At 35.5% G+C, this 15579-nt stretch overlaps 1 protein-coding gene across 2 annotated transcripts in view; it reads right to left on the bottom strand.

The window, feature by feature from the left end:
• The window catches only part of LOC144965509 (BTB/POZ domain-containing protein KCTD3-like), a 103835-nt gene extending 89721 nt beyond the window's left edge, over positions 1 to 14114 (bottom strand). The window contains exons 1-3 of one of the 2 annotated variants that reach the window (XM_078900912.1): positions 13806 to 14114; positions 4457 to 4510; positions 2610 to 2655 (exon numbers count right to left, since the gene is read on the bottom strand). In XM_078900912.1, the coding sequence (XP_078757038.1) occupies positions 2610 to 2655; positions 4457 to 4510; positions 13806 to 13864 (159 nt within the window). In that variant the 5' untranslated portion in view covers positions 13865 to 14114. The remainder of the gene's footprint in view (positions 1 to 2609; positions 2656 to 4456; positions 4511 to 13805) is intronic. The other variant, XM_078900913.1, reaches the window with a different exon arrangement.
• Between the last annotated feature and the right edge of the window lie 1465 nt (positions 14115 to 15579).

Raw genomic sequence — 15579 nt, 5'->3', positions numbered from 1 at the left:
ACCAGACAAGTCCATAAAGTAGAATGGAAGTGAAAACAGACGTTGCGGAAGTAAAAACATGATGTCTTGAGATTATAGGAGTTTCTTAAGAGGCTGATTTATTATTTTATGTTGCTGGTTCGAACAGTGTGCTTATCATTCATGTTTTCATGTTGAATTTTGAGAAGGAAATATTGACTTTACCAAAACGTTAAGATGATTTTTGAAATCAGCAGATAATTTTCTTCTATCTTCATTATTTTGAGAAATATTTAATCTTTTATACATTTTGCTCGTGATTATAGCTATTTTTCTGCCAACATGCAAAATTGCGTGTTTCCTGATGTTCACTTCTTTATTTTTCAAAGACCATTTGAAGAAAATGTCTGAAAAAAATTTGATCTCTTCCCTGGAGTACTCTCTTCCCGTTGACGTGAATTACATGCCATTTTGTATGATCATAATGTTAATATAGTATATGGAATATGCTATTTCGTCATGCTGGAGGCCAAAATATTTACTTTCGCTTGTTTTGGGGAATTTTCAACAGACTGCAGATTTAGGAAAAAATTTGTGTCTGGTTCAAATCTTGTTATATTTTATTTACCTAGTCACTCTGCTTTAAAAATCTGTATCACAAGTATGATGAATTTTTTTAGTGGTTAGTTACATGACGTCAAAGTTGGAACATTTTCTTACATCAATTGGCAAGCAAAAAAATTCTAAGTTCTTGAAAAATGAATTTGATCTCAATTTCTTATTTGTGTATGGATTTTCAAAATTTAAAAAGTGTTTTCCATGACTATCAGAATGCTTTATGAATATAGTAAGAAAAGTCAATTTTAAATATTTATAAATTGTCTCTTGTGGTACCTACTATAAATATAAATGTGAAATTCTGACTTATTTCAATATTTCAATTTGCGAGAAATGTGTCTCACTCATATATACTTTAAAGAAATGCGATGCACGTATTAATACCTTTGATTCTGTGAGAAAACTCTGAACAAGAAATAAGACTTAATGAGGTGAATATGATCCTAATCTTTCACCAGTGATGTGCTATATGCAGTCTATATGGCACCCACATTAAAAGAGGCAGACCACGAAAGAAAGATTGTGCAGGTCAAGTAAATAAAAAAGAGTAATGGGCATTGTTATCTCAAAAATAAGGTTATGAAAATTATTAGTACTCTTTAAGATTTTCATAGTGATTTTGATTGTCTTTAAATGAATGTCCTTATATACAGTCCAGTCCAGATAATTCGAAATCTGATTAACCAAATTTCTTTTAAATCAAAGAAAATACGATGTAATAAATTATTTTCTTCTTTTTCTATATAAAATATTCATGGTTAATTCGAATTCGAACAGTCGTCATTCTCTTTATTCGAAGTGCAAGTGCTTGCCCATCACTAAAAAAAACAACTCTGGAAGGTCATAACGAACTGCCTGTTCTCCGTATCCACCCTCCCACGCGTTTTAATGACTGAGCTGACTAATAATAATAATAACTAGACCCCTGAGGCATGTAATGGCGTGTTGTTCCCTCTCCGTCCCACCCGCCCTCTCTCTTCTTTCTCCAAATTGACCAGCTGTCTCGCGTCATCCCTCTCTCCTTCTCGCGCTCTCATCACTAAGACTAACTTGTGGCCTGCTGGCCGCTGGCTAACAAAGGGGGTTGGTTATAAATAGATCTAACCCTGATACCTGGAGTCAGGTTTAGTTATTTCCCTTGTTTGGAGACAAATCGAATTCTGATAAATAGAAGTCATTTGCTTTTCCCACCCAATTCGAATTATCAGGACTGCACTGTAACAATTTTTAATGGAATTCTCATCATTCGTTGATTCTGGGATAAATATAAGTGAATTACATTTGACTATGTTTCTGGTTTATTAAAAAAAATTCTATTAAGACAATGCTGTGATTGGATTTCAGTTTTACTTTACTCACAATCCTTACTTTTACGTACAGGTGAACTGATATCTCAAAAACGCCCCATTACTTTTGTTTTACAATCAAAAGTGTTGAACATTTTAAAATATTCTCTTTAAAATTTTCATTCACTTAAAATTAGGTATCAATTTCATGGGTTATCCCTCTTGCTTTTTAAGACCATCATAATTATGATTAAATAATCAATGAAAACTCTGTTAATAAACTGTATAGTAGTATAAATATGTTTTTGCTACACTTATAACTGCATTGCTACATTAGTTTGAAATTCAGAAAAAATCAATCAAAACGGCGAAAAAATTGTCTCCTTCTCTCAGTGTAAGGCTATGACTCATCATCTAGTATCAGTCAAGGACTGGCTAGATTTACCTGGCGAACTAAACTGAAAGTGATAAACGCCTGTGAATAATAATAATAATATTAATAATTTCTAACAGTGTTTTGATATTTTAAGGTAGAGGCTAGAGAGACCAAGATTTTGGTCTCCCTAGCCAAACTGGCCAATTTTGGCGAGGGAGACCAAAACTAAGCATCAGAGAGAAGAGCTTATAATGTCGACCCAGAATCATTTCATCTAAGTTTTATATCAAGAATATGTGTACAAGGATACATAGCAGGAATCATGTGGAGAAAGACATAAATTTATGAAAATAACGTCAAAATAATCATACCGCTCCTGAGTCATCTTGATGTGATGAGATCCTTCCGCTTAGTAAACTAGCAGCATAAAAAAGAGAGAAGAAGAAAAAAATGAAACGTGAAAACATTATAAAGGTTCAAATGGTAATGTATTATCACTTGAGCAATTATTCCAGACAATATCCGACAATGATTATGTGTATTAAAATTTGAGAAATTCACTTTGAGAGCCTAAACTTGATTAACCTTTACCAACACTATGGGTCTCCAAACCTGATGCAAAACACAACATCCTGACTTATTATAATCAGAAGAAAGGAGTGTATCTGCTCATAAGAGCTTAATAAAAAATGAAATGTTTTAAGGCTGGAAAACTTCTTCAGTAAATAATAAAAATAGTAAAAACATAAATACATCACTTAAACTGTAAGTGATTTTAAATGATGTGCTAATGTTCATACCGATTTTGTTTTTGGCTAAAAAAGGGTTTATGTTGTTACTTATGTTTTACAATCCGCAGATTCTAGCAGCTAGGCGTTCACTGTAGTCATAAATCTCTTTTTGTAGGTTGCTGGATCAAAAAGACCACACAAGTGGCAAATACCGAATGACGGTAAAGGTTAAAAAAGGGCCCCATTTCATATAGAAGCTCAGTGGAGTCACCATTTGAAGCACAGGTAAACAAAACTGTGCATTTCTTTCTAAAAACTCAGAGATTCTTCTTCTCCCAACTGATTATTATTAGTGTTGATGAACTTCTCCAAAAATAAAAACATAAGATAAAAAGCTTATAGTTTGTCTCCGTGTAGCACTAGTAGCATTGGATACACAATCACAATATAAAAACTAAATTCTAAAAAAATTGATAAGTACAAAATAATGCAATGAGATGCTCAAATGAAATAACTAGGATGGTTACCTCATGATGAAGGGCCGGGATTAGAATAACAGTCCAATACAAAGATTTAAATAGCAGTATGGAGATACCAGTCGATTAATACCATGTGAAGTCAGGTAAAATCAAAGACGTTTTACGGGAGACCCGGTGCTAAACGACAGTTCCGTATATTCCAGAATTAAAAAGCAAACACAGCCAAATAAAAATTGAATGAACTTTTTGCGTACAAACCACAAATAACTAAAGAAATATATAGCATACTTAACATACACCAGAACATTAAAGATTTTATACCTCTAACCCAAGTTGTAAATACCAATTACAGTCACTCTAAACTTTTAAATCATAACTATTTTTAACCAGTTAAAAATAACTATATCATCATACACAACAATGTAAATATTACACACACACACACACACACACACACTCTCTCTCTCTCTCTCTCTCTCTCTCTCTCTCCTTCTCTCTCCTCTCTCTCCTCTCTTTTCTTCCTCTCTCCTTCCTCTCTCTCTCTCTCTCTCTCTCTCTCCTCTCTTCCCTCTCTCTCTCCTCTCTCTCTCTCTCTCTCTCTCCTCTCTCTCTCTCTCTCCTCTCTCCTCTCTCTCTCTCTTCCTCTCTCTCCTCTCCTCTTCTCCTCTCTCTCCTCTCTCTCTCTCTCCTCTCTCTCTCTCTCTCTCTCCCCTCTCTCTCTCCTCTCTCTCTCTCTCTCTCTCTCTCTCTCTCTCCTCTCTCCTCTCTCTCTCTCTCTCTCTCTCTCTCTCTCTCTCTCTCTCTCTCCTCTCTCTCTCTCTCTCTCCTCTCTCCTCTCTCTCTCTCTCTCTCTCTCTCTCTCTCTCTCTCTCTCTCTCTCTCTCTCTCCCCTCTCTCTCTCTCTCTCTCTCTCTCTCTCTCTCTCCTCTCTCTCTCTCTCTCTCTCAATAATCTCTCATCGATATCTATCATGCGGAAAAAGATTTGTTATTCAAAGCAAGACTTCACCTCGTGAAAAATGTATCCTGATTCCAGGTAAGGGTCTGTCGAGAGGTTGAGAATCTGCACGAAATAAAAAAATTGGATAAATTTAATAAAATTTGAATCTATAAAAGGAACGAAATTGATGTCACTCAGCTCTTTGTTTTGTTTTTAGAAAGTCATTTTGCTGATTAGTTCTCACTATATCATATCAATCAGTTCCAAGGTTGTTTTTTTTTTGTTTGTTTATTGCTTTAGGTCTCTTCCAACACAAATGAGGTTATATGAGAGACCGCTGAAACAAAAAAACAAGCAATCTAACAAAAATAGTACAAATGTGAATCAAAATCATAACCTAAAGATATAAGCTAAACTATAAATAACTAAGAACAAACAGGCAGAAGATTTACAGAAAAAAAAATATCCCCTGTCAAAAATACAATCACAAACCAAAGAAGCAGGATAGGCAGTAAAGAGAAGAAGAAACGACATCACTATCGGATCGTACACCCATGCGAACATCATAGGTATATGATTCAAGGGTGATGCTCCCATCCAACCACCCGCAGTTCCAAGGTTACACACAGTTTTGTGTGATGGTACATTAAATCGGACTGGCAGATGTTAATAGTATTAATAGTATATTACCTCAATGCACAGCATCAATAGATATAATAATGTAATATAATAAAAAAGAAACCACTCTGTTTTTATTCACATCCAAAATATTTGTGTAAATTATACCATAGCATAATTCCTACATATAAATATAAGAGTTACTGTTTTAATCTGGTATTATGTTGATGACTTATAGAATACATAGACTCAATACATGCAGCGATTGAAGGAAATTGAACAAAGAATGGCAGACTTTGTGAGGGACATTTCCACTTTATCTGACTGCATTACAATTATTTCAAAAACTCTCACAAAAAAGAAGACAGCACTCCATACAAGTCGCATTACTTAACATACGACTTCTTCCTGTCATTTGATGAAGTTTTAGAAAATTTTTTCATGATCTAACCCTTTAGTTTGGATCCGTTCCTCGGTTTCAGCAGCCTTTTCATTCCACTCCAAAAACTTGGGGGAGCATAGATGATTATCCATAATGTATTTAAGCTATAGTTACACAAGAGTTAACTTCTCATTCGCCTTAAATCATTTCAGAGCCCATTGACATCTTATGTGTTGTTGTCTTGTTTGACTGATCATAATAAAATCAAAGGACTAAATAGTGTTGACACTTTCACTTATTTATCAACCACACCTATTACAGACCTGCCAGAATAAAAAGTGTATTCTAAGGCCCTAAAAGGTGTATTTTTCGATAGAAAAGTGTATTTTTGTCCGAACGTATAGAACAAAGTGCAATATAAAAGGGAAATTCCACGGGTAACGGACTGACAAATCAGAGTAAAAATGCATTGTATTTATTGTATGGACTTAATATTTCCCACGGACATGAATCATGTCCTCCCTTATCATATTTCAAAAGGATAAAGATGAATCTATTGGATTTACTGGACATTATTATGTTGGTAACCGACTGACATCAGAAAATCCATCTTTTTCAATTTTTTATGTGGATGGATCAAACTTTCTGAAGTTAAATCATCCAGTAACAAATAAGTTCTTTTATAGTAACCATGAGATTTTGGCTCTTGCAAGAGTCTCTTTTGTATGGTTTCATCGCGTATTCTGCAAACAAATCTGTCACGCAGAGACATTTTTAAATTGTCTCCGAATTTGCAGTGTTCAGCCAACCGTTTTATGGATGCTAAAAAATCAGGAAGCGATTCGTCCATCGCTTGACTGCGTTTATGAAACTTGAATCTTTCAACTATCTCAAGTGGAGGGGGGCAGTAATGGTTGGACAGCAGTTTGCAAAGTTCTTCATAACTTTTACTAGAGGGAAGGTCGGGTGACGTCAAACATTGTAGTGTGTTGTACGTTTTAGCCCCGATGGACGATAGCAGAGTTGCTGTTTGTTTCTGTTCGGCAATGTCATTTGCAACAAAAAACGCATCCAGTCTTTCTTTATAGTTTGTGAAGGGCTCTAGTCCTTCGTTGAAGGTGTCGGGTCTTGGCATGTTGGTATGTACTCGTACAAGACTGGAGAATGCAAGCTCAATAGTTGGTAGTAGTCTGTCAATAGATTATAGTTTTATGGCTTGGTAGAAGGAAAATACATGTAAACGTTATTGCACTTATCTGGGTTCTAGATGCTCGTCGCCATTTGTGGTGTATTGTAGATTGCTAATGATAATTTGTTAAGTAGAAAACGTCAACAATAGTCAGCCATTTTGGAATCGAAGTGATTCTTTTTATTCTTGAAATAACGTAATCGAATACTGCTATTTGGGTACTCAGGTATCCCACACAATCACTATTGCTTTATTGTATCTCTGTATTACCAGATTATTTAATGGATGGTTGCGTGAGAGAGAGAGAGAGAGAGAGAGAGAGAGAGAGAGAGAGAGAGAGAGAGAGAGAGAGAGAGAGAGAGAGAGAGAGAAGAAAGAGAGAGAGAGAGAGAGAGAGAGAGAGATTACAGGGAGTCAGAGAGAGAGAGAGAAATTAAAAAGGCAATAAGCACCTACATCAGAGAAAAAAAATCAAGACCCATTTATCCCTCCCCTTCAACCATGAACTAATCAAAGAACACCACTGGTCTTCTGTATCAACTGTGACATCTGGCGCCATTCTGTCTGGCCCGACCTCATTTTACGAGGCTGAGCACAGGTGTCAAAATATGACATAAGACATTATGGTGATTTTGTGGTTTTGAGGAAAATGTTTGACACGGCAAATTCAACTGAAAAATTATGAGAAGTTCCCGGAATTCTGCGGAAGATTATCATCACTGCTTATTAAGTAAATAATAAGACACCAAACTTCAGGTTTATGACTACACATCATGTGTGTCACATGATTTGAAAGCTCCAAACTCAGACAAGAAAAAGCAAGACCGTTTTTATTTTCATGACCGTTTTTTTTTCCGATCTTGAAGAAATTAAAAAATTCAAGACCATTTCCTGACTTCCCGACCGAGTGGGAACCCTGAGTGGAGAAAATCGGCATCATATAACTGACAGAAATGATAATTATAGTATAAAATATGATGCATCATTCAGAAACACTGTCAACAGTTGATGTAGGTATCATTGCATCAAATGTAGGCTAACCTGTAATTTTCAACATCAATCACGCGTGAGAAAATAAAAATAAAATATTACCCCCCCCCCCCCCCCCCCCCTCCCCAAAAAAAAATTATAACACTATATGGGGTTAAATTTAATCGATGACATTTTGCAAAAGTGACAAGATATTTTCTATATACAGTAGAATTACTTTAAACCGAAAGAAGCTAAACCGAAAAATACCTTAAACCGCAAAGAATTTAATAAATTGTGCTAGTTTCTTCATTATCTATGTACTAATTCTTACGATGAACCGAAATACTTCTAAGCAGGACTTTCTTTAAACCGAAACAACTTGAGAGCACCTTCCCTTTTTCTTTCTCTATTTTTCTTCAAAAATTCGGGAAGGAGGCCACACGTAATAATGCCCGGCGATATTAAACAGAGCGTAAGTATAAGATGAGGGTGATGGGTGAGGTGGGGGGAGGCAAACACTTCAATCACTGCACTTGGGCTTGGCCAACACCCTAGGACTTCATAATATAGATGTCACTGCCAACACCACAATCGCACGGACTGGAAAAGAAAGACAGCTGGTGACTGGCAGGCGAAAAATGAGGAAAGAGGGGGAGTTGGGGTGTAGAATCACGCAAGCGAGATGTTCTCGCTCATGTGTTGATGCTTTGGAACTGACTGGATTTGCAACACCGATAAGGAAGGGGGGGGGGGGTGGTAGACAACTTACCATTGACATGCCATTTCATTTCCTTACTTACTTAATCCTCTTCGGGCCTTGAGGCACATAGGGCATCCACCAGACATCTCCATTTTTTGCGATCGGCTGCTTTTGCGGTGGCTGTATTCCAGGACAGGCCTGCTTCCTTTAATTCTTTCTCCATCGTCCTTCGCCAGGTTTCTTTGGGTCTTCCCCGCTTTCTCTTCCCATCTGCTGTCCAGTACAAGGCTGTCTTGGGAAGTGACCCTTTTTCCATTCTGGCCACATGACCCAGCCAACGCCATCTTCTTCTTTTTATTTGGCTATCAATGCTAGTGCAGTCAGCTTTCTTTAATAGATCCACTGTTCTTATTTTTGTAGGCCAAAATAAATTAAAAATTCTTTTTAAACACTTGTTCTGAAAGGCTTCTAGTTTCTGTATTAAGGAGGATGTCATTTTCCAGCTTTCACTTCCATAAAGCAGTACACTTAAAACATTGCTCTTGTATATTTTCAGCTTTGTCTTTCTCATTATTTGCTTTGATTTCCAAAAGTTTTTCAGCATGCCGAAAGCCTGGTTTGCCTTTTGAATTCTGTGCTTGATATCGTGTTCTGCATTTCCGTCGTCTGTTATTTTGGATCCGAGGTAGGAGAACTCTGTTACCTCTTCAATTATATGTTCATCTATCCTAATTTCACTGTCATGTTTTGGATTCACCCTAATGTACACAGTCTTATCGAAATTTATTTTCAGTCCAATTTTCGAGGCGTTCTTGTGTAGTACGTTTAGTTTCTCTGAGGCGTCTCTGTGTGTACTGGAAACTAACGCGATATCATCTGCGTAGTCTATATCTTCCAGAAAAGATGTCAGTGTCCAGCGAATGCCTCTCTTCTTACCATCAATTGTATTTTTCATGAGCCAGTCTAGAGCCAGGATAAACAGAAGCGGGGAGAGTATGCAGCCTTGTTTTACACCAGTTGTTACAGTCTAAGTGATTCAGATTCCCCATCAGGGAACAACACATGGACACCCTGAACTAAGCATTCAGTTTTAATGGCATATAAGGTGTTATATTAAAGTGTACTTACTTTTAGGACAGACATTATGAGATATTGTCATTGCATAGAAGATACACAACTTTTAATGTTACAGTAAAATTACTTTAAACCGAAAGAAGCTAAACCGAAAAGAATTTAATAAATTGTACCAGTTTCTTCATTATCTTTGTACTAATTCTTACGCTGAACCGAAATACTTCTAAGCAGGACTTTCTTTAAACCGAAACAACTTGAGAGCACCTTCCCTTTTTCTCTCTATATTTTTCTTCAAAAATTCGGGATGGAGGCCACACGTAATAATGCCCGGCGATATTAAACAGAGCGTAAGTATAAGATGAGGGTGATGGGTGGGGTGGGGGGGAGGCAAACACTTCAATCACTGCACTTGGGCTTGGCCAACACCACAATCGCACAGACTGGAAAAGGAAGACAGCGGGTGACTGGCAGGCGAAAAATGAGGAAAGAGGGGGGAGTTGGGGTGTAGAATCACGCAAGCGAGATGTTCTCGCTCGTGTGTTGATGCTTTGAAACTGACTGGATTTTCAACACGACGATAAGGAGGGGGGGGGGGGAGGGGTGGTGGTGGTAGACAACTTACCATTGACATGCCATTTCATTTCCACTTTGTTTAAATGTGAGGAGGGGGGGGGGGAGGTTCTATGTAATTAGGCCTTTGAACCTAATGGCTTTTCAACAAAAGAGAGATGTGTAGTAGACAGCTTAGCATTGACACGCCTTTTCATTTCCATCTCACTTCACCTCTGAGTAGCTGCGCGTCATTCATTATCAATTATCACACAAGGCCTTTCGATCTTATTTTAGCTTTGCATTTTACTAAAAGATGTCTAAAAGTAAGCACTGTGCTTACACGTTTGAGTTTAAAATCAAAATACTATGTGAAGTCGATGAAAAAAAAGTTGATCAAGACAGAGATACATATGTAAAATACACGGCATCCCGAACTCAACTCTTTCAACAATTTTGAATTGAAAACGAAAACCCCCAAAATTATTTGTAAAACACACCCAAAAAAAAATAAAAAATTAATGGTTACGAAGACGGCATTTATTCAACAACTCCATTTAACGGGAAACCCATGATACGATTAAATGAGCAAATTCCTTAAATAGTTACCTACTACCCTTAAAAACATTGCAAAACAGGAACTTGCTTTAAACCAAAATGTCTTTAAACCGAAATGGTTTAGAAGGTCCCCAAAATTTCGGTTTAAAGTAATTCTACTGTATGTTATATCCACGTATTTGGGTCCAAAAACCGTACTAAAATATGGGTCCAAAAACCGTACTAAAATACGGGAAATCATACCAGTTGGCAGGTCTACTATTATTTTCCTGTCTTCCTCATATAACACAATTTATTATCAAAATTCCACAAAACTAGGTCCAACAAAATATCCGAATCAGAGCTGAAAATAACTATCAAAACAAAAAGGCAAAGATGATGGAAAATTTCTAGCTCATATATGAATTTTAAGATACACAGATATCGGTGTGGATAGACAGCTCAATGGGTTAAACCACCTTTCATTTTGTTCTTTATTGCTGCACTGGTTTGAATCCGCTAGATCCCTTGTTTTGGTTTTTTTTCTTTTTACTTCCCAAATGATGGTAATAGTTTTCCCTTTTGTTCTAAGCAGGAGTAATGTGTCACCAGGAAGGCACTTTACATACATCATCACACTCGATTCAAGTGCCAAATAATATGTGCTAATGCAGTCTTGGATAATGTAGAGAGACTTGTGGACAAGAAGAGTTTAAGAAATGGAAATTGTTCCTCATATTGTTTTGTAGGAAGAAAAACTTCAGTACAAAATATTGCGGCGAAGTTACCCGACGTGCGGCGAATGTACCCAACAACAGTGGTAGTTTTAAAAGGACTCTTATGAATAAAATACAATATATATCTACGTTAACACTTCATGAAAATATAATTAATTGGCCAGGTAAACTTATTGTCAGTGTTTAGGTTGCCCAATTGGCAAATTAGCCTCTCACCGCAGACCAGAAGTGAGACATTGTAAAAACGGTGGAATTACCGGATTTTACCCTAACCCTAATAGAGAAAAAACCTAGGGAGACTTAGGATTAGGACTGCTTTGCACCTACACCTTTCAATAGTTAAAAAAAACAAAATGGCGGCATATAGCCAAAACAATGGTCATATTATTATATACTAGGAAATTTTTAACTTACACACTATTATTACGGCCCACTATTACTATTACTAGACGTCTATCTATTATCATTACTCAACTATTGACTCTATCAACGTTTTTCTAGACTTTTTTAAGAGAGGCCTACCGAAAGCTCTACAAAGGGAAACAACTCAAATAATATTCCCTCAACTAACCCCAAGAAAAAATAAAACCTAGTACCTTTTAACTAACCCTAATATAGGAAAAACAAACGGGAGGCCTTCAGACAGCTCCTACATCCTTGTTCTAGTAGGGGGTTTGGGAGGGGGGAAACTTTTTTTATAATGTTCTATCTAGTAGTAGTAGGGGGTTTGGAGGGGGGGGGGGGGGGACTTTTTTTTTTTTAAAGTTTCATCACACAAAACAATGGTCAAAGTAGGAAACTTTAAACTTTCACAAATCTATCAAGGTTTGTTCTAGAGTTTTTAAAAATGCTTCTATTTCTCTATATGATGACAAATTGAATAAATAAAATAAACACATGACAACAAAAGATCAACGGTGAAAATACAAATTGAAAGGCAGCGTAGGGAGTTTAATAGAAATTCTAAATGTAACTCACACACTTGAAACCAATGTCATATGAAACAGCTGGCAACACAGATTACAAAAATTTGGTCTATCTTGATTAGAAATGTAATTATAGCATTTCAAAGTTTGAAATTCCAGACCGATTTTTACCCCAAAATTACCATTGCAAAGTTGTGACCGAAATCGTGTGATGTTAATAAAAAATTGTTAAAATAGTCAATATGGAGTTCTTATCATATATTGTATACCAAAACGTTCGTCTTATCGAGGACCTTGCATTTACAGTAATAAAGAGGAAGATGAACATTTCAAATTAACACATTATTACATAATATGATGCAAATGTTACATAATTAAAAACTCGGCTAGACTTAAGAAACAATTTGCTATATCACTTTTGGATTTATCCCCAATATCTCACTGAAACAATTGCAAATAATTCCACTCTTTGACTTTGATTTAATACATAGAGAATAAAAAAGGGTTTGAGAGTATTTAAGTGAAAAGATATAAACATGTTGTGTAATGGTATAATGAGTTTATTTTTACCTCTGGCAATTTAATTGCATATAAATAAAACGGTAGATTGAAAAACTTCAAGTAAATTGAAACGGATTCCCTATTTTAATTAGAAGGAAAGTTCTGGCTCTTAATACTTTAAAAAATTCTGCTGAACCACTTTGGGTTTATTGCTATTACATCATTTGAACTGACAATTAATATAATCTTATCTCCCCCCCCCCCCCCCCCCCCCCCTTTTTTTTTTCTCTCTCTCAATGTTTGGGGGTGTCAAAATTTATATAACTAATAGAACTTCATACAATAAATTATTATTAAGGCTAAGGCCTTTAGAATATGGATACAAATGATAACAAACATATCTAAAACATATGGGAAAGAAACTTGATGACTTGATGGCAAAGTAAAATAAAATTAAATTAAAGCAATTGGTATTCTGAAAATATCGATATCATTAATATCGGATTTCACAAAGAGAAGAAATATACAAACTTTTAAAACAAAAACTATAAAATGCCCATAAATAAAGTTGAAAAGTATGTATTCAAAATAAAAACACAGTAAATAATAGTACTGAAAATATTATGGACTAAATTAAAAATAACACATTACTAAATTTAAAATATCGATATGATTATCGATATCGTCGGGCAGCCATGATGATAAGATAATGTAAACATGGCATTTCGGCGCAGAGTTAAAAAGTGTCTGCGCATAGATATAGAGCCCTGAAATTTGGCATGAATAAAGTTTAGATGTCATTCTAAAAACAAGCGTTTTTATTTTTAAAAGACACGCGGTAAATAAAAAAATAAATGCATTTGAAAATTGCCCAATTTTAACTTCATATAATTTCTGGAATTATTAATGGATTTTTCCTTAATTGGCACCATTTAAAAGGAAATTGAAAGACGAAAATAATGATACCAAAATATCTGCGATATTCCTCTTTAATTGAACCCCCCAAAACGCGAACGGCAATTTCCAGTCACAACTTTCCTTTGGGCGAGTTGGGTCACAATTTGACTGCCACTGCTGCTGCTCACTAAACTACTAAACTGCCTGGGGATGTCGGAGCTTTAGAAGATAGGCAAGCTGCGGCTTAGATATATTTGAAGAAGTTGGTTGAACCGATAAATGGGAATGAGGATGAAGGGATGAAATTTCGCTGTATTAGACAAAACCTATTTTTACCTCTTCCCTCCGACATTCAGATGAATGATTTCACCCATACTGGGCTTAGACTTAGACATTAGTTAGCGTTTCTTCTTCCGGACAGTCGTCACACAACGTTTAATTTTTGGAAAGGCATTTATTTTAGGAAGGCATTTTTTTTCTCACTGTGGCAAGTGAAACAATTGGGCAGAAACAGAATTTTTTTTTTTTCACAGTAGGTAGGCTAATGTTTTTAATCAAAAAGAGCAGAAACAAGAAAACAAGAACAAGATGGTGTTTTTCGTAACTCTAATGTGAAAGATCCGCCTACGTAACTGATTTTCAGTAGTGTCGAGCGGAAGTCTCGATGATACCTCAAGTCATCGGCCACCAACACTCAAAACTTCCCGAACTCGATGACCAAGGAAAAGTCGGGAATTCCCGAGAAGTAGCACTTCAACTGAGCTTTGGATGGCTTTTTTGTATTAAAACTTAAAATACATTAAATAAATTAACTTTGTATAATAATAAAACATTGATACCTATAACCATTTTGATCTATTTACGACGTTTGTGTTTTGTTAGCTGTTTAAAATATGATATAACGTCAATACCCAATACCAATGACTAGGTATTGAATGAAAGCACCGATGACTAGAGCGATGCTCGAGACTTTTTTGAGTCTCGAGACTCAAAAAAGCATCGAGACGCAAAAAAGTCTCGAGCTTCGCTGGAATCATCGCCGACGAGAGAGGGGTGAACAATGCAGATAGTACAATTTGTTAGTAACGCGTGCGTCGCTCGCGCAGTATAGTCTCGAGACTCGGGACTCGGGACTCAATACGAGAAGCATCGATGACCAAGATTCTCGAGACGAGAAAAGCATCGAGAACTAAGTGGTCGGGAAGTTCTCAGTCGTCGATGACCTGACTTCTCAAAACCTAAGACTCCTTCCGCACTAGGACAAAACTGTCCCAGGCAAATTTGTCCTGTCCCACTGGAGAAAACTTCTATTCAAAAGGGGTTCCGCACTAGGACAGGACTGTCCCGGGACACACCTGCGCGAATGCATTATTTTTTTTTTTTTTTTTTGTACAAGATTCAAAAGTTTATTTGTAGGCAATTGTCAATATAACTCATACAAGAATATAATATTTTGATCAACAAATCAAGTAAATAAAATCAATAATAAAGCAAGGCAAACAATGATAGTAATAATGATAATAATAATAGTAATAATAATAATAATAATAATAATAATAATAATAATAATAATAATAATAATAATAATAATAATAATAATAATAATAATAATAATGATAATAATAATAATAATAATAATAATAATAATAATAATAATAATAATAATGATAATAATAATAATGATAATTAAAATGGTGATAATAATAATAATGTAAAATCTTCTAATTAATAGATAAGTTATTTAATAGTTTGAATTATAAATTAATAATTTAAAAAATAAGTCCTTGGTACAACTCTAATAATTCACATTTTATGAATCAACATAAGATACGACATGACGTTAATGATTTTTTACACTGTACAATGGGATTTGTTTACATAAGATTCATATAATCATGAAATATTCTTATAGCAAGAGTAATAGTTTTGCTGCTGCTACAACTACTACTACTACTGCTACTACTACTACTACTACTACTACTACCACTACTTCTACTATTACGACTACTACATCTACAACAACAACAACAACTACTACTACTACAATTACTACTACTACTACTACTACTACTACTACTACTACTACTACTACTACTACTACTACTACTAC

Source organism: Berghia stephanieae, chromosome 2 (genome assembly GCF_034508935.2).
Source record: "Berghia stephanieae isolate SIO BIC M18660-M18661 chromosome 2, UCSD_Bste_1.3, whole genome shotgun sequence".
In the NCBI taxonomy this organism is placed as follows: domain Eukaryota; kingdom Metazoa; phylum Mollusca; class Gastropoda; order Nudibranchia; family Aeolidiidae; genus Berghia; species Berghia stephanieae.
Note: the sequence above shows the minus strand (reverse complement) of the source record. Positions and strands in the feature narration are given on the sequence as shown.